The 27,604-nt window shown below is 38.8% G+C and overlaps 2 protein-coding genes across 9 annotated transcripts in view; one reads left to right on the top strand and one right to left on the bottom strand.

Annotated features, from left to right (window-relative positions):
- Window positions 1-27,604, bottom strand: part of CMSS1 (cms1 ribosomal small subunit homolog) — a 393,486-nt gene that overhangs the window by 348,509 nt on the left and 17,373 nt on the right. The gene's annotated exons all lie outside the window — the stretch shown is intronic.
- The window catches only part of FILIP1L (filamin A interacting protein 1 like), a 121,913-nt gene that overhangs the window by 83,486 nt on the left and 10,823 nt on the right, over window positions 1-27,604 (top strand). Inside the window, exons 4-5 of one of the 4 annotated variants that reach the window (XM_082392065.1) lie at window positions 16,307-19,082; window positions 23,926-24,387. In XM_082392065.1, coding sequence (XP_082248191.1) covers window positions 16,307-19,082; window positions 23,926-23,955 — 2,806 coding nt within the window. In that variant the 3' untranslated portion in view covers window positions 23,956-24,387. Of the gene's footprint in view, window positions 1-16,306; window positions 19,083-19,555; window positions 23,085-23,110; window positions 23,270-23,925; window positions 24,388-27,604 lie in introns of those variants that run through there. The other 3 variants (XM_082392064.1, XM_082392066.1, XM_082392063.1) reach the window with 3 other exon arrangements.

The raw sequence follows: 27,604 nt of genomic DNA, 5'->3' as shown, positions 1-27,604 counted from the left end.
GGAGAGACAGCCAATGATCAAGTAAGTAAAATATAGTATGCCAGGTGGTACTACATGAACTAGGGGAGAGAGTCCAGTGGCTCCCTGGGAAGGCAGCCAGTACAAAAGCCACAGGCCCTGCTGTTTTCAAGAAGCAACAGGGAAACTGGTATGACTGGAGCAGACTGAGCAAAGGTAGGAGGGGTCAGGGAGTCAACGGGATAGGGACCTAGAGTGCAGGAATGAATTAACAAATTGATACTAAAAGCATGAGATGGGAGAAAGAGGAAACTCTTCTGAGGTCAGTACTCTGGGCTTTCTAGCATGTAAACTGGTTAAGCTAAAAGAACACATGCTTTGTAGACAGTGAATTTTTATTCTGGTTTGGTTATTTGTGCTATTTGGTAGTTATTTAACCTCTCTAAATTTTAGTTTTTTGGTCCTTACCCTCATCTGTAAAATAGGAATAATACTTACCTCGTCAGGTTGTTTTAAGGATTAAGTAAGATCAAGTGGCACAGAGTAGACCCTCAGTATGCTTGTTTCTTTTTCACTATAAACTAAATCCCACACTGATAGCAACTGGGAATTGGAGTCTGTGTTCTGGTACCAGGGCTACCATAACAATGGTATTATTTAGTCTTCCTGGGCTTCAGTTTCTTAACTAAGAAAATGCAGATGCTACACACACACATTATAAAAACAGATATACATCAGTTAAGGTGTTGTTATAAAATTATAATCAAATAACATTACTATTACAATTTATCTTAATATTAAAAATTCAAAACAGCAAAAGTATATGACTCCTGTTTCTCTATGTTACTTCATCTCAAAAATCCTGTAAATTTTAATTATTTAAGCATGAAGTTGTAAAGATTTATTTAGCAGCCATGTTAACTTTTATTCCCTTTTCCTGTCCCTGCTTAAGAACACTGATCTAATAGAAAGATCTCTGGGACTTCCTTGGCGGTCCAGCGGTTAAGACTTCGCCTTCCAATGCAGGGGGTGTGGGTTCGGTCCCTGGTCGGGGAGCTAAGATCGCACATGCCTTGGGGCCAAAAAACCAGAAAACATAAAACAGAACCAATATTGTAACAAATTCAATAAAGACTTTAAAAACGGTCCACATCAAAAAAATCTTAAAAAAAAAAAATCTCCAAGAAAACGTTTCACTGCAAAAATCAAGGTGAAGGATAAAGAGAGTTTATAGTAAGCTATTTTTTGTATAAAAAAGGGAGAGACTAAGAATCTTTATTTGTATTTGCTTATTTACTCATAAAGACACTATGGAAGTACATGTAAGAAACTAGTATCAGTGGTTATAGGTTGGGGAAGAGGAACTGGCACATGAAGGATGAGGTAGGACCCTATACCTTTTAATATACATATTTGGAGACGTATATATTTAGGTATGCTAATCTGAAATCCAAGACTGAAATTCAGACTTTCTTGAAGAGTTAAAACTGAGCAAAGTAAACTTTGTATAATTAAAAAGTTAAGTATACAACAGTATGAAAACCTCAAATAACTTTTCTCAGATAATTTGGGTATCCCTCAACCTGTTATTTGTATTTTTTTCTGAAATGTTCAAAAAACATTATAAAATATCCTCAATAGTCTTCTCCACATTTTCCACTATGGAAACTAAGCCCAGCAGTAGCACATACAGAAAGAGACTGCATCCGTCAGCCCACCCCACCTCTGAGTCCCCAGGCAGACAAGTCTAGGAGCATATTATCTCAGCAGAGAACGTTACTGCACGTTTACACGCAAGGAACAAAGAACAGGAGAAAGAGGAGCAGAACATCAAAGAGGCTTTGGGAGAATCAGCTATTAGTATCCGTTGTGATATGCTGGCATTTCACAGGATAATACACATTCAAAGCACGTTCTCTTCCAGGAAGGGAGAAGAGCTGTGGTGTAGATCTGTGAACAAAAGAGGAATGGGAAGTACTGATCCCAAATATATTTGAGCAGCAAACAGTGAAGAGTTATGAATGTCAGAGACAACTAACACAAAGAGAGCTAACAGAAGTTTTCCAAAAAATCAACTATGCCCTAAAGTGGTGGTTACAACCAGAGGCGACATTTCCCCCCCAGGTTTTCCGCAATGTTGGGAGACATTGTTTGATTGTCACAACACAGCCGGGGGTACTGAGTTACTTCTGGCATCTAGTGGGTAGAGGCCAGGGGTGCTGCTAAGCACCCTGCAATGCACAGGGCAGTCCGCACACCAAGGAGTCATCCAGCCCAGGATGTCAGTACTGCCGAAGCCGAGAAACCCGGGCCTACCAATGATAATCAGTATAGCAAACCATGTGCATGGCTGAAAAGATCCATGAATGGCCTGAAGCTAGATCACAGTAAATAGATTATGGAGTAATATCTTTCATTCTAGTGTGAATTCGGACTCTGTCTCTCCCAGGTGACCATTACATGAGGCATCCCACTGTGGCTGAGATGTTCTTCTATACTGTCATCATCGGTGCAGTTTCCTACTTCTAGTGGTAACTGATACGTATTGTGCCAGGCACTATGCTAGGAGCTTTTGTATAGATTATTTTACTTGATCCTAGGAACAGCACTATTATGAGGGAGGTTCCAGTATTATCCCCATTCTACAGATGAAGAAAATGAGATTTGTAGAGGTTAAATTGCTTGCTCAGTCACACTAGGTAGAGTGGGGAAGCCAAGACTCAGGTCTGAAAATTGAACTCCAAAATCTGAATTTCTCCCCCAGCACTACCCTGCCCCCCACAGTATTCTATTGCCTCTTTCCCATTTGTGCCTCGGTGCTGGTGAGCGTACTTGTTCCCTGTCAGTCATCCTGCCTGGCCCTTGTCACCCAGTCACCTGCACTGTTTACTGCCATCTACTGCTGGGGCAGCAGGGAATAGGCAGTAGAGAGGACATCATTCCTATCCTAAAGAAGGCTACCATGGTGGAGCAAACAAATATGATACAGAAGAACACAGATCACAAAGAGTACCAAGTCAACCACAGAGAGGGGGAGGAAGGAATGGAAAGAATGATAAACAGTCAAAATGTTAGGAACCTGGGAACAAGCCCAATATCATCATTACCATCAACTTAAACTTAAAGGCGGCTCTGCATGCCATGTACAAGGCAAGGTGCTCTCAGGAATATAGGAGCACGCTCAATCTGTGACAATCCAAGGTACCACATGCTGGGTGGCTTTTTGAATACTTCTCCCAGGCAGCCGGGGAAGGCACCATGTCTGTGGGAGGCCTAGGTAGGCCTTGATGGATCAGGGAGATGAAACTTCCAGTCTGCCGAGGACCTGAAGTCTCAATCTGTTGAAAGACAGGCTAGTTTTTTTTCCTTTGTTTGTTTTTTTGGTGTAGTAGCAATCAAAATGGAAAGTCTGGAAAAGAAAAAAATGTTAAAACACTGATCTGAGGGGTCAGAGTGGGGAAGCGGGGAGAAGAACATGAAAAGAAAAGTGAGTAGGCTCTTTAGTGTAGTAGTATACTCACAGTAATTTTTTTTTTTTTAAGTTTCTTCATGATAGCTATAATATATTCAAAGCAAGGAATCTATTTCAGTAAATGGCAAAAAGACAAATCGATCTGAGTAGATACTTTTTAATACGAAAAATTAAAATGGGGGACAAGGAAGCATAAGCTTAGTGGTATTCAATGAACATCCATCATCAAATAGTTCTTTCTAGAAAGTTCCTTAACTGACAATACAGCACTGAAGAAGTAACAACATATAATTCAGGCTCTAAGTAATTATCGTGGTCCAAATTTACACATGCTGTCCTTATTGTCACTCCCTTGTTAGTTCTGATTTCCTCTCCTGGGCCTAGACTGAGCACCTTTTTAAGTCTCCACCTGGCCCTTTGAATGGAGTGTGCAGAGTCTCCTAGCCCAGATTCCATGGTCTCAAAATGAAAATATTCTCCTTGTAGCCTTACTCCCCAAGCTCGGTGCCTGTGAGCTCTTAGACTGACCTTTTTCTAGTTCTGAAACCTTGCCTTTCAGCAGTTTTTCTTTCTAGGAGACGCTTTATCTCAGTTTCTTTGCTCTTTTTCCTTCTTTTTTTTTTTAAATTAATTAATTAATTTATTTTTGGCTGTGTTGGATCTTTGTTTCTGTGCGAGGGCTTTCTCTAGTTGCGGCAAGCGGGGGCCACTCTTCATCGCGGTGCGCGGGCCTCTCACTATCGCGGCCTCTCTTGTTGCGGAGCACAGGCTCCAGACGCGCAGGCTCAGCAGTTGTGGCTCACGGGCCTAGTTGCTCCGCGGCATGTGGGATCTTCCCAGACCAGGGCTCGAACCCGTGTCCCCTGCATTGGCAGGCAGATTCTCAACCGCTGCGCCACCAGGGAAGCCCTTCCTTCTTTTTAAAAAAAGATTTGTACCAATCCTGGTCCCTCTGCTCAATCTGAGAATTTCATAAGCTCCTCTTAGGATCCTTAGGTTTCTCTGCTAAAAGCTCCCAACCTCCTTATAATTAGTAGGTCACTGATGATCTGCATCTTATTAATTCACTTCCTCTGACCCCTGGGGAGCCAAACAAGATTGTTCAGATGTTGAAGAGTTCTGATTCACCCCCATTTTTACTGTATATTCCTCTGACACCAGCTAAAGCCTTCTCCATCACTTCATGCCCTAATTCTTGTTTCAAACAGTGAAGGAAAACAGCAACCCAGTTTTCTGGACCTGGACCCATTTATGGTGTCTCTAAATGATCTCAATGATGATGACAGTATCTTCAGTAACAAGGACATAAAGCAGACACAGATTTATACTCATACTTGGCTAGCAGATGCCAAAAAAAGTGTTACTGTTCTTCTAGATCTTGCTGACCAAGTCAAATGAATCAAGCATTACATTATGACTATGGTATGCTGTAGCTGTAATTTTTTAAAAAAAACCTTTAACTTGTGAGAGAAATAAAAGGAAGCAGCATACATAGAATAAAAAAGACTAGTCATAGCTATTTTTATGAGTGCTCCTAAAAATTAGACTAAACAGTGAAAAGTCCCATTGAAAAAGCAGAGAGTAGAGCAAGGAAACATAAATTACAGGCTTGATTACCAAAAACCTATCTCAACCTAAGGAAGCTTTCTAACAAATTCCATGTAATTACTCTGCAAACTGCTTAGAATTCTGTGGTTATTTAACCATAAACATGGCTGCTATCAATGCAATGCAACAATTAAAATTACATATTAGATAAAAATTGCTTAAAGATATATAGTGGGATATCATTATAATCAGACTATCAAAGTCTAGCCATGAGAGCAGATATAAAAATGAATAAAGCATTGTATGTAGTTTTCTGCTTATTAATTAACATGTTAAATCAAGAAGAAAAAGTAATGTATTAAACTAGTGCTGGAAGAATGAAAGCAAATATAGGAATTGAGGCCCATCGAGGTGAAGTTACACAGTTAGGACTAGAATGAGAGATACACTATTTCATATATCTTAAGAAAAGACCAAACAGGACTTGGTATCATCACACTGTTTGGTTGTTGATGGGAAACTATTATAAGTTATGACCAGAGTAAGGTCTGCAAGTATACAGGCAGGTTTTAACAGAAAAAGGTAAACTGATAAATAACAGGCACAGTACTTTGCACATAGTAGGTGCTCACTGTAATTGCCTCATAAAAGTCTGAAATGAATTAAATGTCTGCCGACCTGCACAGCACTGTGAATGAACCCATTTAAGAACCAGGTCACTCAGTGGTTTCCATGCCCTTATTTCAAATTGTGGTTTCAAACAAAACACGATGTCTTATGGAGGCAGTTTTGTCACTTAGGATTTTTCTAAAAACTACGAAAGAGGCATTTGAAGGCAGGGAATCTTCCATCTATCTATGATGGGGAGCAACTAGTTTTATTAACAACGTAAACACTAAAGCAGTGAGTAGGCCAGTGAATCTGGGGACTTCATCAGTATGAAGTGAAGGGCTCACTCAGTAACAGCCTGAAGAAGGTGACAGCCTAAATCAGAGACTTTTCCAGAGAAAGACATATTTGCCATTTATGCTTCAACTGTCTATCCTCAAGATGAACAGTGATTCTCAAACTATGGCCCCTTTCAAGAGGTCTATGAGGTCAAAGCTATTTTCATAATAACGCTATCTTTTTCATTCATTCCCTCACAAGCATAAAAGGAGTTTTCCAAAGGCTACATGACATGTGGTGACGTCATTGCTCTTACAGCTGATGGAATGTGTGAAACAGATTTGAGAATCCAGCTGCCTTCAATTAAGCCAGGCATTAGAGTTTGCAGAAATATAAAACAGCCCTTCCCACTAAGTTATTGGGTTAGAAAAAGTTATTTTTCATAAAAACATCTTATTTATGTTAACATATAGTGGGTTTATTATTTTTAATGAATAAACATATAAATACTTTAAAATATCTTGGTCTGAATCTCTAATACTATAAATACTGATAGACATAACCCACATCATCAAAAGCTCTTTAGAGTCCTCAATGATTTTTTTAAGAGCATAAAGGAATCATGAGACCAAAAAGTTTGAGAACCACTACTCTGGAGGCTTTACTGAGTTGCACTGAAATTATCTGCTCATTCTTTCCCAAAAGCCTACAAACTCTGGAGAACAGGAAACCTCCCTGTTCATCTCAGTATAGCCCCAGTATTATATTCTTTGTTGTTTGCAAATTAAATGAACAAAAGTGTTGCCATATTCATAACATCAGAAACTTTAAATTCAAGATCCACATAGTAAATACAGTGGGTATTTGTCCTCTAAAAGATGACAGGTGAGAAACTAAGCTGACTCTGAAGTTGTTCACTACTTATAGGTTGATTTCTATAGCTACCAGAAACAACACAATGCCATTAATGGCTTGTGGTTTTATTGCTTGATAATCATGCTAAGCTTATTTATATGGGCCGGTTGTATGAAAAACTGGGAACGGATCTGGAAAAGTAGAAACATAATTGATGTGTTAGGGTGGTCAGACCATAGGTGAATATTTCCTTTTCAGTTTCATTGTTGTTGATGTAATGTTGCTTGTGTAATAAACAAACATATTTGTCCAGTAGAGCTCTGGCTCTGAGGAAAAAATAAAAAGGACCACTCCTTTGTTTGCAGAGATGAAATAACCAAAGGAGAGTGGGGGGCTAGGATGTGGACATTTACCACCCATCTCCCTTCTCCTCAAACAAGCAAGCACATACAGTTCTAATGCAGGGATCCGAAGAAGGAAGAACAGTCTCAGTTCTTTCCAGAGGCCAGTGTACTTGGAGAACACCAACGGGAAAACCATTTACACCTAATTTTCTTAAATACCTAAAACCAGGCACATGGTAAACACCAGAGCACCTTCTTTTAAAAATGAATAAAATTAGTTAGGACAATACTACAGTATTTCCCACAGGAAAATGTTCATTCATTCATTCAAAAAGCCATTCATGTGGTACCTTCTACATGTAAGGGCTTTGTAGTAGACAATATAAAAGACACAAATGAATCAGACATGTGTCCTGTTCTTAAGAAGCTTATATTTTAGTAGTGTTGATTGTAATGTACATAAATAAAACACAAATCAAAAGTGATGAGAATTATATATAAGTTATTATGGGTATGACTGGCATTATAGCATTTAGACACACCATCTGTTTCATTATGTGTGTTATATGGTGCATATTACTAACAGTGTCTTACTTAGAGGAGATAAAATACAGTCACACATGTGTGCTGACGTGTGTGTAAATAAAAACTGAAAAGATGCTCTGAATGTATACTTTGTAATAAGGAACCAGCATTATGATTAGTACCAAAGAATGCTCAAGATGACATACGTGATTATTTTTGAAAAAACAAGGAGCTGGCATTGCATAGAATAATAGTGATAAACTACAGTAAGTTATGACAGTTCCGAGCCATAATAGAAACTTTAAAGAAGAGCTGTTATAAGCCACTGCTGTAAGCCAGTTTGGATTTAACTACCTCACATTTGTGTACATAAAACCAGCTTCTACAACCTGTTTTTATTGGACAGGATTCAGTGAATGTTCCTATAATCCTCTCATGTCAGTACTTGAACATGAATATGAGTACTCCAAGACAGTATTCTTCAAACTGGAGTACACATACTCTTGTGGGTACACAAAGAATTTCCAGAGGTATAAGCATGGAGAGCTTTCAGGGAATCAATGTCTACATCCGCAATTCACACACATGCTTTCTGCCAGAAGAAAAGTGCTTGTGCTCTACAAGTTTCCTTTTCTAACAACCCTTTCAAAAGAGTCTTCTTCTTACTTAACAAAGTCTTACCAAATTAATGTAAGATCTTCTTACATTGTATCTTCCTGGGTTGGAAACCCCTCTGGGGCACAGACAAAGGGACAACTCTAGAAATACTCCTGATAGAGTCCCATGAGAGCAGAGCAGCAGCAGCTTCAGAACCAACCACTGGATGGATATAGGCAAATAACAGTGCCTGTTATTTCATCTGGGGACAACTCAGGGTAATAAGTTTTTTGTTTTTGTTTTTTTTAATTTTTATTTATTTATTTATTTTTTGGCTGCCTTGGGTCTTCGTTGCTGCGCGTGGGCTTTCTCTATGTTCGGTGAGCAGGGGCTACTTTTCCTTGCGATACACAGGCTTCTCATTGCAGTGGCTCCTCTTGTTGCAGAGCACGGCACAGGCTCTAGGTGCAGGGGCTTCAGTAGCTGTGGCACGTGGGCCATAGAGTGCAGGCTCAGTAGTCGTGGCGCACGGGCTTAGCTGCTCCGTGGCATGTGGGATCTTCCTGGACCAGGGATCAAACCCATGTCCCCTGCATTGGCAGGCGGATTCTTAACCACTGTGCCACCAGGGAAGTCCCGGGTAATAAGCTCTTGTTCCTCATCTCTTCTAGAAGTGAAATGGTTACCAGAGGGATGTGTATTTACACTTTTACTTAAGTTGAAAAATGAAGCCAGACTTTTCCTGAATGTCTGATTTGGTTGACTGGTTTGCCAGTGATGACTTTTAGATTATATGGCAGACGTTAATATATATCTTTTGCAATTATTTAAACCTTGAATAAAAAATTCTAGATGCCAGCTTTAAAATGTGTGAAGGCGTACTTAGTTAAAAAAAATTCTTTTAGAACAAATTACCGAAAGAGAATTAAGAAAACAATTCCATTTACAATAACATCAAAATGAATAAAATACTTAGGAATAAATTTAACCAAGGAAGTAAAAGATCTGTATAGTAAAACTATAAGACATTGATGAAATAAAATGAAGAAGACACAGATAAATGGACTGATGTTCCATGTTCATGGATTGGAAGAATTAATATTGTTAAAATGTCCATACTATCCAAATGATCTACAGATTCAATGTAATTCCTATCAAAATTCCAATGTAATTTTTCACAGAAATAGAAAATACAATCCTAAAATGTACATGGAACCACAAAAGACCCTGAATAGCCAAAGCAATCTTGATAAAGAACAAAGCTGGAGGCATCACATGTCCTGATTTCAAACTATACTAGAAGCCTATAATAATCAAAACAGTTGGTATTGGCATAAAAAAAGACACAGAGACCAGTGAAACACAAAAGAGAGCCCAGACATAAACCCATCCATATATGGTCAATTAATTTTCAACAAAGGAGCCAAGAATATACAAGGGGGAAAGGATAGTCTCTTCAATAACTGGTGCTGGAAAAACAGGATATTCACATGCAAAAAAATGAAATTGGACTCCTGTCCTACATTATACACAAAAATCAACTCAAAATGGATTAAAGATTTGAACCTAAGACCTGAAACTAAAAGTCCTAGAAAAAAAATATAGGGGGAAGCTCCCTGACACTGGTCTTGGCAATGATGTTTTGAATTTGACACCAAAAGCAAAGGTAACAGAAGTAAAAATAAGCAGATAGGACTACATCAAACTAAAAAGAGCTTCTGCACAGCAGAGGAAACCACGAACAAAATGAAAAGGTATCCTATGGAATGGGAGACAATATTTGCAAACCACATATAACTGATAAGGGGTTATTATCCAAAATATACAAAGAACTCATACAACTCAAAGCAGAAAATTCAAATAACCGAATTAAAAAATGGGCAAAGGACCTAAACAGACATTTTTCCAAAGAAGACATACAAATGGCCAACAGGTATATGAAAAGGCACTCCACATCACTAATCATCAGGGAAATGCAGATCAAAACCACAATGAGATATCATCTCACATCTGTGAGGATGTCTATTATCAAAAAGACAATAGATAACAAATGCTAGGGAGGATGTGGAGAAAAGGGAACTGCTGCACACTGCAGATGGGAATGTAAACTGGTATAGCCACTACAGAAAACAGTGTAGAGGTTTCTCAAGAAATTAAAAATAGAACTACCATGTGATCCTTTGGTATATATCCCAAGGAAATGAAATCACTATCTTGAAGAGACATCTGTACTCCCATGTTCACTGCAGAATTATTCACAATAGCCAAGGTATGGAAACAGTCTGAGTGTCTGACAACGGATGAATGGGTAAAGAAAATGTGGCGTGTATGTGTGCATATATACAAATGTATTTTACATATATAAATATGTAAATGCATTACATATACAAATGCATATACGTAAATATATGTAAAGTATCTTTTATACAATGTATGTAAAAGTATATTTATATATAATGTATACATATAAGTGTTATATATAATACATTATACATCTACAGTACATATATACATTTACATGTGTGTACACACACATATATGTGTGGGAATACACACACACACACGTGTATATATATGGTGGAATATTATTCAGCCTTTAAAAAGAAGGAAATCCTGCCATTTGCAATAACATGGATGAACCTAGAGGGCATTATGCAAAGTGAAATAAGCCAGGCAGAGACAGACAAACAGTGCATGGTATTACTTAAATGTGGAATCTAAAAAAAAAGTTGAACTCAGAAAGAGAGTAGAATGGTGGTTGCCGGGGACTGGGGGAATGGGGGAAATAGGGAGGGGCTGGTAAAACTATAGTTATAAGATGAATACAGTCTGAGGTTATCATGTATAACACGGTGATTACAGTTGATAATACTGTATTTTATAATTGAAATTTGCTGAGAGAATAGAACATAAGTGTTCTTACACACACAAAAAAGGTGAACATGTGAGGTAATGGAACTATTAACTTGGTGGGAATCCTTTCATATTCATATATATGTATATCAAATCATCACACTGCATACTTTAAATATCTTATAATTTTATTTTTCAATTATACCTCAATAAGTAAAAAAGACAGCATTTGCTAAAAGAAAGTGCTATAATTACTCTTTACAGGAACAAATTAATTGTACATAATAGAAAATTATTTTAGGAGATAGGAGCAAACATTTGAAAACCACTGCTCTGTGAGATATGAACTAAAAAGAATGCAAGCACAATGATAAATGAGAATTTTTCTTTAGGCTGATAAGTTTCTCTAACACACAGAGTGTTCCTTGAGAAAGACACTTCAGATGTGGACCAGGTCCATGAACTAGTTTGTGTTCTTTGTTGGAGAGGCAATGTAGTATGGGGAAAGAGAACAGGCTCTGTCTGCCCCTTCCTGATCTTTCTGACCCTCAATTTTCATGGCTGTAAAATAGAGAATAATCTCAAACCCTATAGCCTCACCTGGGAATTAGAAGCAATAGCTGTACTACTGACTTAGATCAGTGCTTGGCAGCACATCACTGGCATTAAAAGAATGGTAGCTATTATATAGTCTCAAATAATTTTAGTCTTTGGGCTAGAACTAAAGTTATTTACTGCCTTTTTTAAGGTGAAAATTTAGCTACTAATCGAACACCTATGATATGCATTTTAAGTCATTTTTTCCAGTAATGATGACAGATTTTAGATTAGTCCTACCTGATGTTCTCTGTGAGAAAAATGGATGGCCCTGTAGGTCAGAAATATATGCTATGCCGACAATTTGGGGTATTATCAATGATGAACAATTGGCTGAGTTAATATTGAGCCAGAATACCATTTCCAGAAAACATCTGACACATACATAGTAAAGCTTTAGTCAGTCCTGGCATCACCTGGGAACATGCTGTAATGCAAACTTTGAGGCCCATCCCCTGCGTACAAAATTGGAATCTGCCATTTAACAAGATTCCCAGGTGATTCAAATGAACCTTAAACTGTGAGAAGCACTGGTAGAGAACAGGCTCTGAGCAGAGACGATACAATCACCAGGTGTATATGTAACTCAGGTGGGAAAGATGAGTCAGGCAGGACCATAAAGAGTCTAACTTCTAATGACAGACTGGCATATACACGTGTATAAACACACACACAACACGAACACAGGCGTAGATCAGTGGTTCTCAACTGGGGGTGATGCTGCACCCCCAGAAGATACTGGCCAATGTCTGGAGATATTTTTGGTTGTCACAACTGGGGAGATGTTACGAGCATCTCCTGAGTAGAGACCAAGGATGCTGCTAAACATCTTACAAGGCCCTCCACCATAAAGAATCAGTTGGCCCAAAATGTCAATAGTGCTGACGTTGAAGAAACCCTAGCATAGATTATACAAACATATTAATTGGAAAAGTCACAAACGCATATTAATTGGAACTATTCATGGGAAAAGGAGCAATAATTTGACCTCACAGTTCTGAGGGGAAGAATTTCATATCTGGACATCCCAAGGTCTATGCTGCTTTCAAGATTATGAGTACCCTGGTTAAAAGCTCTCAAAATCACTTATCTGCTGTTACTAGCAAAACCAGAGTCAATGATAATCTGTATTAGCATATAAAGTCAGTCAGCATCAATGCCTAGAGCCTGTTAATATGCAAAGAAAAATAATGGAGACAGAAAATTGTTACTGTTTGGTTTAAAACCCAATCCTACTGAAGAAGGAAGCTGCCTTAGGACCCTCAAACTCCACACCCTTCTTACCAAAAGATACCAAGTCTATACCCTCATTGTACACGTCCACAATCCCTTGTCTGCAATTTCAAAGATCTAAAAACTACATAAAGTTTTTGCTAAATTGTGGCAGCAAAACTTCTTATCTGAACTCATTTGGCAGCAAAACCTGAATGGATGTGAGGTTATTTATTATCTTAATTATCCCACTTAGTGTAACTATTCACATGGTTCACTGTAGAAGTATTCAGAGGTTTACTTAGGAGGTGGTGCCACAGGCCTTACTGAAGCTGTTATGTAATATATGGTGAATGCTCCTTACTGCCCTTCTAAAATTTGAAAACTCTAGAATTTTGGAAACATTTGGCTTTGGAAATTCTAGATAAGTGATTGTGGACCTCAAATAACTAAAATGCAGTCAACACTCAGCAAATATTTGCTAAAAGCATTCAAATAAATATTTGAAAGAAAAAAAATAACATAGTCGACTATGTGTGTGTATATACACATAAACACACACACTTGTATTATATACTCACATAAATATATATATCCCTGCATTAGTAATTAGCATTGTGGCAATTAGCTTCCTTGTTTAGGGCACTGTGCACAACAGGCCAGGCTTGCAGCTTCAAATCTTGTAAGACCAGCTAACTTTACAAAGAAACACCTTTCTTCAAGACTATAAATTAACCTCAAACTTTATCCTTCAAAATGCTTCTGGATATAAGGCAAGAAATAGTGAATGATTTAGGATAAACCCAGTCACCATACCAGAAGAAGTGCTGATTCCAATTCAGTAGCATAACCAGTGTCTCTGTCTCTCTCTTTTTTTTTTCTCTCTCTCTCTCATACATACATCACAACCCTGCAATGTGTAATAGCATTACAAGCACCCTACGGGCTCTGGAAAGGTTCCATCAGGGCCTCCCTCCTATCCTGGATTCACACTGGTTGATGGTTGGGGGTATAACTCTTTCTGCATATAAATTCCTATTTTCCTCCCTGAAAGGCTTTACCTGACTAGCCTGTTGACTGTCCTAAGGTGTGCTCATGGGACTGGTCCAGGGCAACAGCAGGTTGTTAGGAAACAAGTAGTAAGGAAATGCTGAGAGCAAATGTATTCCAATTGTCAGTTTCACGTGTCTAACTGTGTAAGATGGGGCTTGGAAACAGATGGGGATACCAGCCAATTTTCAGAAACCATGAAAAAGATAAATGAACTTGCACCATGCTGAAAAAGATGCATCATGCTTGCTGCTGAAAACACTGAACACAACGGAAACCGAAGCATCTTCAAAATCTTTTTTGCCAGTTATGGCAATGCCAAGATTCACTGATGACCATTCAATTTTAATGTTCTTTTCATTATACTTCAAACAGTCTTCCCTCCTTCGTATCCTAAGAAAACATACCTTCTTCTCATGAAAATGAAATAGCACATGGTATTATTTAATAAGTTGAAAAATCCTGAAAAGTTTTTGTGAAACTGTTCTCTAATAAAATTCTAAGAACTGTGATGTAGAGAGGGGAAAATATTTCACTGCAGTACTGTTAAATACCATTCTAATGCTAAGGTGGGAGGAAGAAGCACTTTGCCAAAGTTTCTGTAACCACTTCACCACCAAAGCAGTTTACCCATGGATGCTGCCACTGGGTTGTGAAGTCCCACTACCTTTCAGGAGGGAGCCACCGTGCTTCTCTTCTCAGGTTCCCATGTGTCTCAAATAGGGAGTGGGACAGAGCCAGAAGCCATGGGCAAGCCTCTTGCCAAGACTGTGGATGAGATCATCAACCACCCCACCCCGGCATCCAGACCAGCTTCTTCAGAATTTCACAGGCCACAGCCCTTGGGCCAGCCTGTCAGGTTCTCAAAACAGGAAAAACTAAAAGTGGATCCTCCCCATAAAAAAGTTTGAAAGTTCTTACATTATACAATTATTTTAAACACGTTCCTCTTGTGTAGTGTAATTACAGAAGAGTGGATTAGAATCTCAAAAAGGACTCTATTTCCAAGAAGAATACCCCAAGTTAACTTCCTAGTAAAATGTCCTCTCAAATCCTAAACAACTTTAAAAAGAAAGTTCTGTGGCAAGAATTAAAGACATGCATTGGATAGTTAACTCATTCCTAGTAGAAAAGATATATTAAAATATTATAAATTCTCTATGCTTGATCAGAAAACAAATATTTATAACTTTTCATCCATGACAAGTCCTTTAGTTCAATTCTTCAGGTATTCCATCCTATTTTAGCTTCTGTATAACAATACTGCAAAGCTGTAATTACATCCTCTATAATCAGCCCATTCCCAGTGTAATTAAGGAGTGCCACAAATTTAAAACTATGACTTCAATACTGAGGGAAAAAATGTGTGGAAGAGACAGTTTATATTGCAGGTAAAATGTCCTCCTGCTTTGTTGACAAACTTAAAACGTAAAGAAAAAAAATAACATGTTATCATAGAGTCATCATTCAAGAGGGACTCATTATGTTCCTGATAAGAGTTTTTCCTCCATCATTTCTAACATGTCACTCATCAAGCTCTTTTGTATCAAATCCCATGCTCTTCCCAAGTGTTATGAAAACTCTAAACCCCTTTAGGTACCTGTCAATTACTCTCATTCAACTACCATCCACTGTGGGGATAGAGATATATGTGAATTGATTCCTGACACAGTGTCAGGCTAGTGTAAACCAAATTTAAACTGGCAAACAGGTCCATCAGTAAAGTGCCTAACTTCTAAGCAATGTGAATAAATTTTATCTTAACTAAGAATCAGGAAGCTGATCACCAAACATTAATGTATCACATAATGGTTCATGCCAACCATTTGATAAATATAATAATAACCACATTAATAAAATGGATCAACAGCAACAATTATCAAATGTTTATTATGTGCCAGCACTGTGAGAATCTTAGACAAATTATCTCATTTAATTTTCACAGATGGCCCCTGAGATAATACAATTATTGCCTCCATTTTTCATAGAAGAAACTGAAGCCCTGGGGATGTTAAATAACTGCCCAGGTTAATTAGTTGGTAAGAGTAGGGCCAGTCTGGAAGCTTCCTCCAACTGAATCTCAAGCTTGTGTCTGTTTTTACAGCCTTCAGGCTACAATGTCTACTGATTATATGTTATACAAGCAATTTAAACCAAATATTCTTGCCCTCCTGGTGAACTGCAACTGTTACCAATCAATGAGGGGTGGGAGGAAAGCAGGTAGTGAAAACAAAAAAAGCAAGACATCTGTTTAATCAAGATTCTCCTCCCCCATCAAATTCAGGAACTCCTTTCCATATACTGTATGAGTCGATACTGTCTTACTAAATTACATAAATGTTTACTCACAGCTGACAAGTTACTAAAGCACCAGTTACAAAATAGAATGCGCTCTTGTATTTTTCAGATTAAAAAGGTTAATTGACCAAGAAACGGAGTCCCAGAAGAAGAAGGAGCAAGAAAAAGAGAAGAGGGTCACTGCCCTGAAAGAGGAGCTGACCAAACTGAAGTCTTTTGCTTTGATGGTGGTGGACGAACAACAAAGGCTGACGGCACAGCTTGCCCTTCAAAGACAGAAAATCCAAGACCTAACCACGAGTGCAAAGGAAACACATGCTAAACTAGCCCTTGCTGAAGCCAGAGTTCAGGAAGAAGAGCAGAAGGCAACCAGACTAGAGAACGATCTGCAAACGCAGACCACAAAGTTTCACCAGAACCAAGAAACAATTATGGCGAAGCTCACCAATGAGGACAGCCAAAATCGCCAGCTTCGACAAAAGCTGGCAGCACTCAGCCGGCAAATTGATGAGTTAGAAGAGACAAACAGGTCTTTACGAAAAGCAGAAGAGGAGCTGCAAGATATAAAAGAAAAAATTAACAAGGGAGAATATGGAAACTCCAGCATCATGGCTGAGGTTGAAGAGCTCAGGAAACGTGTGCTAGAAATGGAAGGGAAGGATGAAGAGCTCATAAAAATGGAGGAGCAGTGCAGAGATCTCAATAAGAGGCTGGAAAAGGAAACATCACTGAGTAAAGACTTTAAACTCGAGGTTGAAAAACTCAGTAAAAGAATTATGGCTCTGGAAAAATTAGAAGATGCTTTCAACAAAAGCAAACAAGAATGTTACTCTCTGAAATGTAATTTAGAAAAAGAAAGGATGACCACAAAGCAGTTATCTCAGGAACTGGAGAGTTTAAAGATAAGGATCAAAGAGCTAGAAGCCACTGAAAGTCGGCTGGAGAAGACAGAATTCACCCTAAAAGAGGATTTAACTAAACTGAAAACATTAACTGTGATGCTGGTAGATGAACGGAAAACAATGAGTGAAAAATTAAAGCAAACTGAAGATAAGTTACAAGCTGCTGCTTCTCAGCTTCAAATGGAGCAAAATAAAGTGACAACGGTTACTGAGAAGTTAATTGAAGAAACTAAAAGGGCACTGAAGTCCAAAACTGATGTGGAAGAAAAAATGTACAGTGTAACGAAAGAGAGAGATGATCTAAAAAACAAACTGAAAGCAGAAGAAGAGAAAGGAAATGATCTCCTGTCCAAAGTTAACATGTTGAAAAACAGGCTTCAATCATTGGAAGCAATTGAGAAAGATTTCCTAAAAAACAAATTAAATCAAGATTCTGGTAAGTCCACAACAGCATTACACCAAGAGAACAATAGGATTAAAGAGCTCTCTCAAGAAGTGGAAAGACTGAAACTGAAGTTAAAGGATATGAAAGCCATTGAGGATGACCTCATGAAAACTGAAGATGAGTACGAGACTCTAGAACAAAGGTATGCTAATGAACGAGACAAAGCTCAATTTTTATCTGAAGAGCTGGAACATGTTAAAATGGAACTTGCCAAATACAAGTTAGCAGAAAAGACAGAGTCCAGCCATGAACAATGGCTTTTCAAAAGGCTTCAGGAAGAAGAAGCTAAATCAGGTCACCTCTCAAGAGAAGTGGATGCGCTGAAAGAGAAAATTCATGAATACATGGCAACTGAAGACCTGATATGTCACCTCCAGGGAGATCATTCAGTTCTGCAAAAGAAACTCAGTCAACAAGAAAACAGGAACAGAGATTTAGGAAGAGAGATTGAAAATCTCACTAAAGAGTTAGAGCGGTACCGTCATTTCAGTAAGAGCCTCCGGCCCAGTCTCAATGGAAGAAGAATCTCTGACCCTCAAGTATTTTCCAAAGAAGTTCAAACAGAAGCAGTGGACAATGAGCCACCTGATTACAAGAGTCTCATTCCTCTGGAACGAGCAGTCATCAACGGTCAGTTATATGAGGAGAGTGAGGACCAGAATGAGGACCCTCATGATGAGGAGTCCGTGCTGTCCTTCAAATGCAACTCATCTACTCCCTGTCCTGTTAACAGGAAGCTATGGATTCCTTGGATGAAGTCCAAGGAGGGCCATCCTCAGAATGGAAAAATACAAACTAAACCCAGTGGCAACTTCGTGCAACCTGGAGATCTAGTCCTAAGCCACACACCTGGGCAGCCACTTCATATAAAGGTTACTCCAGACCATGTCCAAAACACAGCCACTCTTGAAATCACAAGTCCGACCACAGAGAGTCCTCACTCTTACACAAGCACTGCAGTGATACCAAACTGTGGCACCCCAAAGCAAAGGATAACCATCCTCCAAAATGCTTCCATAACTCCAGTGAAATCAAAAACCTCTGCTGAAGGCCTTATGAATTTCGAGCAAGGCATGTCCCCAATTACCATGGCAACCTTTGCCAGGGCACAGACCCCAGAGTCTTGTGGTTCCATAACTCCAGAAAGGACAATGTCACCTATTCAGGTTTTGGCTGTTACTGGTTCAGCTAGCTCCCCTGAGCAGGGACGCTCTCCAGAGCCGATAGAAATCAGTGCCAAGCACACGATTTTCAGAGTCTCCCCTGATCGGCAGTCATCATGGCAGTTTCAGCGTTCAAACAGTAACAGTTCAAGTGTGATAACTACTGAGGATAATAAAATCCACATTCACTTAGGAAGTCCTTACATGCAAGCTGTAGCTAGCCCCGTGAGACCTGCCAGCCCTTCAGCATCACTGCAGGATAACCGAACTCAAAGCTTAACTAATGGGGCACTAAACAAAACAACCAATAAAGTCACCAGCAGTATTACTATCACACCAACAGCCACACCTCTTCCTCGACAATCACAAATTACAGTAAGTAATATATATAACTGACCACCCTCCCTTATTTGGTTTATACTGATATTATTGCAAGGAACTCCAGTCCTTTTTAATTATCCCTCCACATCCCTCAAAAGACTGACTGAACTTGTACTTCGGGAAGGTTTATGCATGAACTATCCAAGAGTATCTGAAACTAACTAAGTGTTGCCTGCATAGTCATATCAAGCGTGCACTTACTGTATATTTTTTCATTTACATACCTGTATGGAAAATATTTAGTCTGCACTTGTATAAATACATCTTTATGTATTTCATTTTCCATAACTCACATTAATTTGACTGCAACTTGTCTTGGTGAAATACTTTAACATTATAAAGCAGTAAATAATTTGTTATTTTTACCATTGCTTGCTGAATTTTCTTTTGGTCATTTTGTGTTCTTTTTTTTGCATGTATAATAGAATTTTATTTCCTGTTCATAATGTCTATTAATTCTTCCTTAGAAACAAACAGGACCTACTTCCCATATACAGTCAACTTCTGATCACATATTAGAGGAGGAGGAGGAAGTAGTCGAAATAAATGAAATTTTATGGCTCTTTGATTTCAAAGTGAACTATAAGGTGTCTCAGGAGCAAACTTCATGCTTGAGATGTATCTCAATATCCCTGGTGCCCAGCACAGTGCTTGGCACTGTGTTAGGAATTTAGTTACTTAATAAATGTTTACTGATAATCACTGAATAAAATAATATTAAATAATTTGCTTTTGTGAGCACATATGAGCTGATGGTGAAAGTAAAAAGCTTTGAAATGTGATAGTAAGCCAGAAAAAGCACATTTGGAAATACAAGTTACCTTCACAATCAAGAGTTGACTGTATTTCTACCATAGATGAAAATCCCCTTAAAACATTTATGTCTACATCCAAACCTGGAATCAGCCACTAAGACATATGCTCTTGAACACTGCTTCAAAGCAAAAATGTCTTTCTTGTTCCTTTTTCCTATTAGGTTCCCAAAATAGTTTGAATTACTTAAGGTAGGTGCTTCCTACCTTGCTTGTTTGTTAGTGGGCTACATTCAGAAGCTTAAACTTAACTGTGTGTGTTCTGTTTTTTTTTTAACCTCCCAACAAGCAAATAAAAACCAAAGATAATTACAATGTAAGTTCTAGAAAAGGCATATTAAAAAAAAATATAGTATGTTAGTTGAGGGAAGTTTCTCCTGTGATTATTGTTACGCCATTTTAAAGATATGTGAGAAAAACTCAGTAATCCTTAAAAAAAAAAAAAAAAGCATCCTAGGAATTCTGATGCTCTGCTAATGGGACTCAGCATAATCTGTACTTCTGTAGCAGAGAACAACAGCTTTCAGAGGAACATTTTAAATTACAAATCTGGTCCCCAAGCCACATTCAAAAAAGATGATTTCAGACAAAGTAGCTCATTGTCATTTTCCCTTTTCCAACCTCATAACTGTTAATTTAGTGTGGTCAATTTTATTGCCAGTTATTGATTTTAAACACAATTCATTTAGACACCCAGGCAAACTGTGAAGATCTTTAGAAGTAAAAGGAATCTTTCACAATTATCCTCCTTTCCCTGCAAAATCAATTTCATGATAGCAAAGCAAGGATTTGTTGACAGAAACACTTCCATGGTGATGAACTGCAACACCAACGCTGTGGGCTTGCATCATCATTAAATAAATTTGGATGAAAGCTGAGGCTAGTGATGAATGAGAAAGCTTCTGTTTAAACACATTTATCTTGGGAATTGGCAGTGACCCAACTGTATTACAAAATACATGATGGTCTAAATGTTTTCCAAAACTGTTTTTATTTTTAAGTCGCCTTGGGTTAGAACTTTAGAAGAAACTACATACATCATTTTACATCTTTCAAAGTAGACATTGATAACATTGCTGCATGAGATGTCTTTCTAGATAATAAGAGAGTACATATAATGTTTTGGTGGGTAGCGATCAACTAATCATGAAATAATAAACAGAAACCAGAAAGAATTAAAGGACAAAGTCTTCCCAGCACTTCCCAACTTTTGTCACATAATGACACAAACAGAAAACACACTGGATACAATGGATAAAGAGGCAGAGATGATCAGGGACTCCTGTCATCCTCAGGTTCCTCCTGGCTGCCCCAAGTACTGAGGGAAAGATCCATTTTTGGCACCCCTGTAACTAATAGAGTTTGAGAGGCTCTGGGCTATTCATTAGTCGAACTGTTTTGTAAGGATTCAATTTCTTATCTTTTGTGAGCCAGAGCAATTTTATACAATAAAGTTAATACTACAAGTCCTGTGCTCCATGATTATGATGCACAAATTCTCATTTCATCATCTGCTCCAGATATTAACTATAAATAGGCTTCCCAAGTAATTAACGTTATTGGAAATTTACTGGACCTTCAAGGAACTGAACCTCTTTTAGAGGTTCCTCTACTAGGACTACTTCAGTGTAATGACTCATATCCACATCAAAATTTAGGAACACTGTCATATTAATAACATATATAGATTACTAAAAGTGCTACTAATTAAAGTTTATGGTAAAGAGAGCATCATCTCTGAAAAAAAGTATCTTCCCTTTTCCATAAAATCACACAAAGAATGACACATCCTAGATTTTTGGCCTTTAATTTCAAAAATAATTTTTTATAACTGTGTGTGTGCGCGCGTGTGTGCGTGTGTGTTTGGGAGGTTACAGAATTTTCTTTTTCATTCACATAAAATCACAGAAGAACTTTGAAAACTAGGAAGGAGAGAGGAAGTGACACTGGAAAATCTTCATATGAGATATGTGAAAGTGGAGGGTTGTATTCTTGAAGAAAAGAAGGCCTTTGAGAGGCTCACAGAAGACAAGACTGTTTCTATAAACATCTGAAAAAATACCTTCCTTTCATTTCATTTCATCTGAAGTCCCAGCTTCAGAACCAAGATTCATTTTACTCAGTCCCCCTATCCCTTTAACTTTTTGAGCTGCAGCATTCTATCACAGATTTGAATGATTTTACCACATTCTTCTTCCCTTTTAAGAGCATTTGCAAAGCTTTCCCAAGGATGCCACTGCTCTCTGGGTCACCCCTTCCAGAAGGACAATGTGCATTACTATAGTTGGATCTTTACACACAAAGGAAAGTCTCTATAAGATGATGACAGGATTATATAAACTCTACCTAGAAGGTTTCTACAACTACATTTCACAATGCCAAGACATTAGGCATGGGGTCTTCATGACACCCAAAGTATAAATTAGGTTGCACTGTGAGATGGCCATAAAAGGGGTATTTAATTTAAAATTCTTAGACTTGTAGCCTAAGCATTCTGTGATCTTTATTGACTAAAATATAACTCCACACAAAAACATATTTTTAATAGCTTTTTTGATTCCGATTCTTTACAAAGTGAGTCTCCTTTGAAACTTGTTAGACAAAGGCAGGAAAAGAGATTTAATAACACTACAGTTTCCCTACATTTTGGTTTCTGTTGTTGTTTCCTCCTCCAAAATAATCATTTTACTTTGCAATCCTAAGAGAAAAGATAATCAGGCAATAATGCATGCCCGAAACATTAGGATCAATGTTTCTCAGAGTAAAATCCAAAACACATGTATGAGAATCCCCTGATGCCCCACCCAGAGCTATCAAGTCACAATCTCTGAGGGTAGGGCCCCGGAAGCTGCATTTTTTAACAAGTTCCTCTGCTGATTAGTACGTACCTAAAGAAGGAATTCCATTGTTTTAGAAATTTCTATACTGATAAACACTAGCAAATACGTTCTGACTCTAGTCTTGCTCTAGCAGAATGAATTACACCTGTCTCAGGAAGTGTGACTATTCTACCCTCTAGTGGCTAGCATGACAAACAGAAGGCTTAGTCTCCAGGGTTTTTTTTTATTCAAGAGAAAAGCTCAATAAAAACTACCATTTTATAGGTGGGAAGGTTCCCAGTTTTATAACTGTAGCAAAGCATAGATGCCTGAATCTTTAACTGAGCAGTAGCAGGCTGTCTGACACCTACAAGCTCTGTTTCTCCCTCAGATCCCAGGCCCTCAACATAACCCTACAGCATTTCTTGGGAATGGTCCAGAACACACATTAAAGAGAGCAGTTTGGATGAGCCAAAACAAAGGACTCCATTCACCTTGGGCCACAGTGAAGCAAATGCAAGAACAAGGAAGATAAGCGGTTCAATAAAATCCCCAAACCTTAAACCCCCTTAAAATTCATTTTCATTTAGATTAAACTCCTTTCCTTTCCAACAGATGGATTCTTCCACTGTGCAGTCAAATATGTCAGAGCAGGCAGCCCCCAAAGGCAATGCTGTAGGGTAAGGAATCCTTAGGGAGCCCAGCAAGTTAACTGGCCAACACACTCCTAAGTACTTTATAATTTGATAATGAATTAACACTGTTCATATGGCAACACATACAAATCTGTCAATATTCTATCAGGACACCAGGTTTTACAACACTTAGAATGGTGCCATAAAAATGTAATCTGGGCTAACCTTTAGCACTGCAGTCAGCAATCCTAGAGATAATCCTCTTGTGGCCTCATTTTAAAATTTCACTTATTTTTTCACAAAATTATTGGTCAAGAGAAATAAAAGTTATCTAATTATTTGAGATACTTTTTGGAAGCCTGAAATTAGTTTTCTTATTTTAGTGAGTTCCTTTTTCCTGCATAGCCAAATGGTTCTGTATGATATTTTTGGAAGGTTACCTATAAGAGACCTTTTTTTTTTTTTTGCCTATTAGTTTAGTTTTGCTTTTTTAAAGGTTAGTCATCTTTGGATAACCAACAATAGGCCCTACAGACCTACAAAGGCTGTCTCACTCTCTGCCATTCTTTAGGTCCCTGGAAGGGTGGAGTGGGTTTACTGACATAGCACTCCTGTCTCCGTGACACGCACAGTGTCTCAGCATGCAGTGTCTTCTCTTCAAAGCACATGGACACAACTGATCAATCCACTGATCATGACAAACTGAATTGGGCGGCTATTAAGGAGACAAAAGGTTCACTGTCCTTCAAGAGCTTCTGTCTGGTATGTAGAGATGAGAATCTTGAATCTGACTAAATATAAGCCTCAAAACAAATTTAAAAATCTGCACTGAAGAGTTTCATTGCATAAGGCTTGTTTCCACTAACTTGACAGATCAGCCCAGAGCACGTGCATATTTGAACATTTATATTTGTATTAATACCTTGTACCTTTGTCTCTTTCAAAGATACCGTACTATAAACCAGTATTTTCAGATGAGCTTTCCATTTCTCACATGCCTTTGGGAGAAATAAAGAGAAATCTAGACAACCAACCAACTTTGCCTTAATGGGGGAAAAATTGGTTTCACCAGGATTCCCAAGAACTTAAGAAATAACCCTTTACTGTTTCGACCTTTCAAAGAGTCCTCTCTGAGGAGTTTCAATCCCATTTGTATTAGCTTATAACCACCACAGGCACAAATGTCTATTAGGATACAAGCTCTATTCATTCCTTGACAAATCACCTACAAGAATGAATCCACAAATATTTATGAAGCACCTAATATTACTCATTGTTGTGCAGGACAGCTATGCAGGTGTTAAGATTTAGAATCTAAGGCGGGAGTTGAGGACTACCTTAAAAGGTAATTAAGAGCACAACACAGAAAAGGAATTCTATAGATAGCAAAGCACTTATAGGAGTTTGGAGGAGGAGCAGATTACTCTGGGCAGGGTTCAGGGGTCAGGTTTCAGAAACAGATAAGATTTGACTGGAGGAGGGGTGGTGGGCTGAGAGAGGAGGAAAACTTGGGATAGAGAGAAGAGAAAAGGCTTTCCAGGAGGTGTTCAGCGCAGAGGTGTGGAGGCAGACAGGAGAGCAGAAAACCAGCATTCAGGGAACAGTGAGCAATGCAGTGTGGCTGATGTTGAGATGGCTGGGGCAGGGGAAAGGTGCAAAGGGCACGTACTGTCAGACCACGAAGGGCCTTTAATACCGTGCTAGGGGGCACTCTGTCCTCAAAGGTTTCTGGGCAGTGAGGTAAGAAAAAACTAATCCTTTATACACTGTTATTTTATTTCATAATAATCCTATAAAGTGGGTATCATCACAATTTTAAAGATTAAAAAAAATTAAATTGAGAGGTAAAGAAAATTGTTCCAGGTGGCTCTGTTTGTATGACGAAAAAGAGACATGAACATAGGTCTAATTCCATTGTCCCATGGCAACATACTGAGAAGCTACCTCAGTGCAAGGGGGGGAGCAAAATAAATTGCACCTAATGCTCTCCACTGCCCAGGGACACAGACAGGGCGCCTAACATTACCTGCCTGCGCTCTGCCTCAGAAGCCTGCCACTTTGGCCAGAACACTCGGAACACCCCTACGTATGCCTCCTCCCCGTTGCTCTACCTGGACAGAATTCTCTTCTCTCATCAAGTGATCTACACTGAAAGGTCTGGCTCAAGCCTTACTTCTTCCGAAGCCTACCATGATCACCACAGACGAGAGTGGCAATCTGCCTCCCCTTTCAACTCCTCCTGTCTCCAGGCCACTGTTAGGTTAACAAGAGATAATGAACATGAAAGGCCAAGCCCCACACAAATAAGCAGGCATGGGGAAGATTCACCTGGGGATGGTGCAGTGGATAAGAGACGGGAGAAAGCAAGACCAAGGAGAGGTACAAGTCCTCATTGTCAGGGAGCACTAAAGCTGCAGTCCAAGTCCACTCTATCCTAAAGCAGGAGTCTATAAGCAAAGGCACAAATTCTAGGCATGAAGAATGAGTTTGGACAGGCTATCAACATGTGAAGAACAGAGGTACCTGATTGGCCTCAGAGATGGCTGGAGTGAAAAGCATCAGAAGTAAGTGAAAATGACCCATAGAAACAGCATCACAAGCATGCACATCAAAGCTTATAAGTAGGTGGCCACCTTGACAGTCCTGACAGTGACCAAAAACCTCCAGAAAAGGCAGTTTAGGAATCAAGGTCTAGCCATCAAAAAGACAAACACCACCAGCTTAGCCCAGAGGTGGTGGAACTTTTGCCTTTGCAGAACCCTAGAAAATCTTCCTGGGATGGTATACCCTCATTCAGGGTTTCCATTTCTCAAGCAACATCATGACTTATAAGGAAAGACTTACGGTCCCAAAATCACTAAAAAAAAAAAAAAAAAAAAAAAAAAAAAAAGCATTGTGTATTTTTTGAGCTCAGAGGGAGAAGTGTTAGGGTTCATCCTTGTCAGTCTCTAAATTCTGCTTCCAATTTAGGATTAAATGACTGTAAACCAAGGGAGCATCACAAATAAAATTGCCATTTTAGAGGAAAATCTTCAAATTGGTCTCCAATTATCTCTCATAACAATTAAGTGTGTATAAAAACCGTCTTCAATGCGGCCACTCAAAGCAATTCCTCAAGAACAAACTACTATCCTTTACCATTAGTGAGTTGGCTGTTTTTTTCCCTTCTCTCTAAAAAAAAAGAGCTATTCCTTTTCTGTTCTTTGCCTTTTAATTGTGTTCTTGCCTGAATTCACTGATATCAGTCAGTTTTGAGGCCTCAGAAATGTATCATTTTATAGAAAGAGGAGTTAACTAAAAACTGCAGTAGGTCCCCAAAGAGTCCATAACATAAGAAACATTTAAACACCCGACAGTCCCTTCAGGGCAGCAGGGATTACTCTAAGAAGGATAATATCTCTCATAGTGACAGACATAAGCAACACAATTTTTTTATATAAAACTTTTTATTCTGATTATAACAATAGTACATATTTATTAAAAAAATTTCAGAAAATATAAATGCTGCCAGAGCCGCTGATTTTAGCTTCTAAGAAGGATAATAAGAGGATTAGGGAGAACAATGGACAACTACTACTATTTTTTTAGGTCATCCTATCAACTATGGCCCTATTCCAGGCATTCTCAGACTACCAATGAGGAAGGAAATGTGCTATACGGGGACCATCCTGTAATTACTGATCACCCCTGTGCTAAGGAGTGCAAGATCCCCCCACAGAGTGTGAGTTTATGTAATCTGTCTGTTCAGCCCAGACACAATGGCCCAGGGGACAGCCTGGTCACTGCAGGAGAGGGGCAGGATTTCTCTCACCCCAGCTAGCCAATCAGTGCCTGGAAAATGGTTCAATCACTGTGCATTGTTCAAGTACTGGAAAGAAATGTCTCCTCAGAGGGCTGCTCTCAGAACTAGTTACACTCTTATCAGTTATTAAGATAGGCAGCCTTGTAGAGGGAATGTGGGCACAGGATAGGGCCCAACAAAACTCACCTCTCAGGCTCTGGGAAAAGGATATAGAAGTACCCATGGTGGGAGAAGAAAAAAGGGGTAGATGAGGAGGAATTACATTTTCTCCCTGGGCTGTCTCAGCTACTTGAATGGTATCAACAATTTTTCTTTGATGATTCTCAAAGCAACAACTCCAAGTTTTCAGTGCCTACCAAACAGTTCCACATGGACGGTCCAACTACACTTCACACTTGGCATGTGCCCCCACCCCAGTGCACTGTCACTCTTAGATTGCTCTTTGGAT

The sequence above is a fragment of the Balaenoptera borealis genome (assembly GCF_965194805.1).
Source record: "Balaenoptera borealis genome assembly, chromosome: 5".
NCBI classification, from domain to species: Eukaryota; Metazoa; Chordata; class Mammalia; order Artiodactyla; family Balaenopteridae; genus Balaenoptera; species Balaenoptera borealis.
Note: the sequence above shows the minus strand (reverse complement) of the source record. Positions and strands in the feature narration are given on the sequence as shown.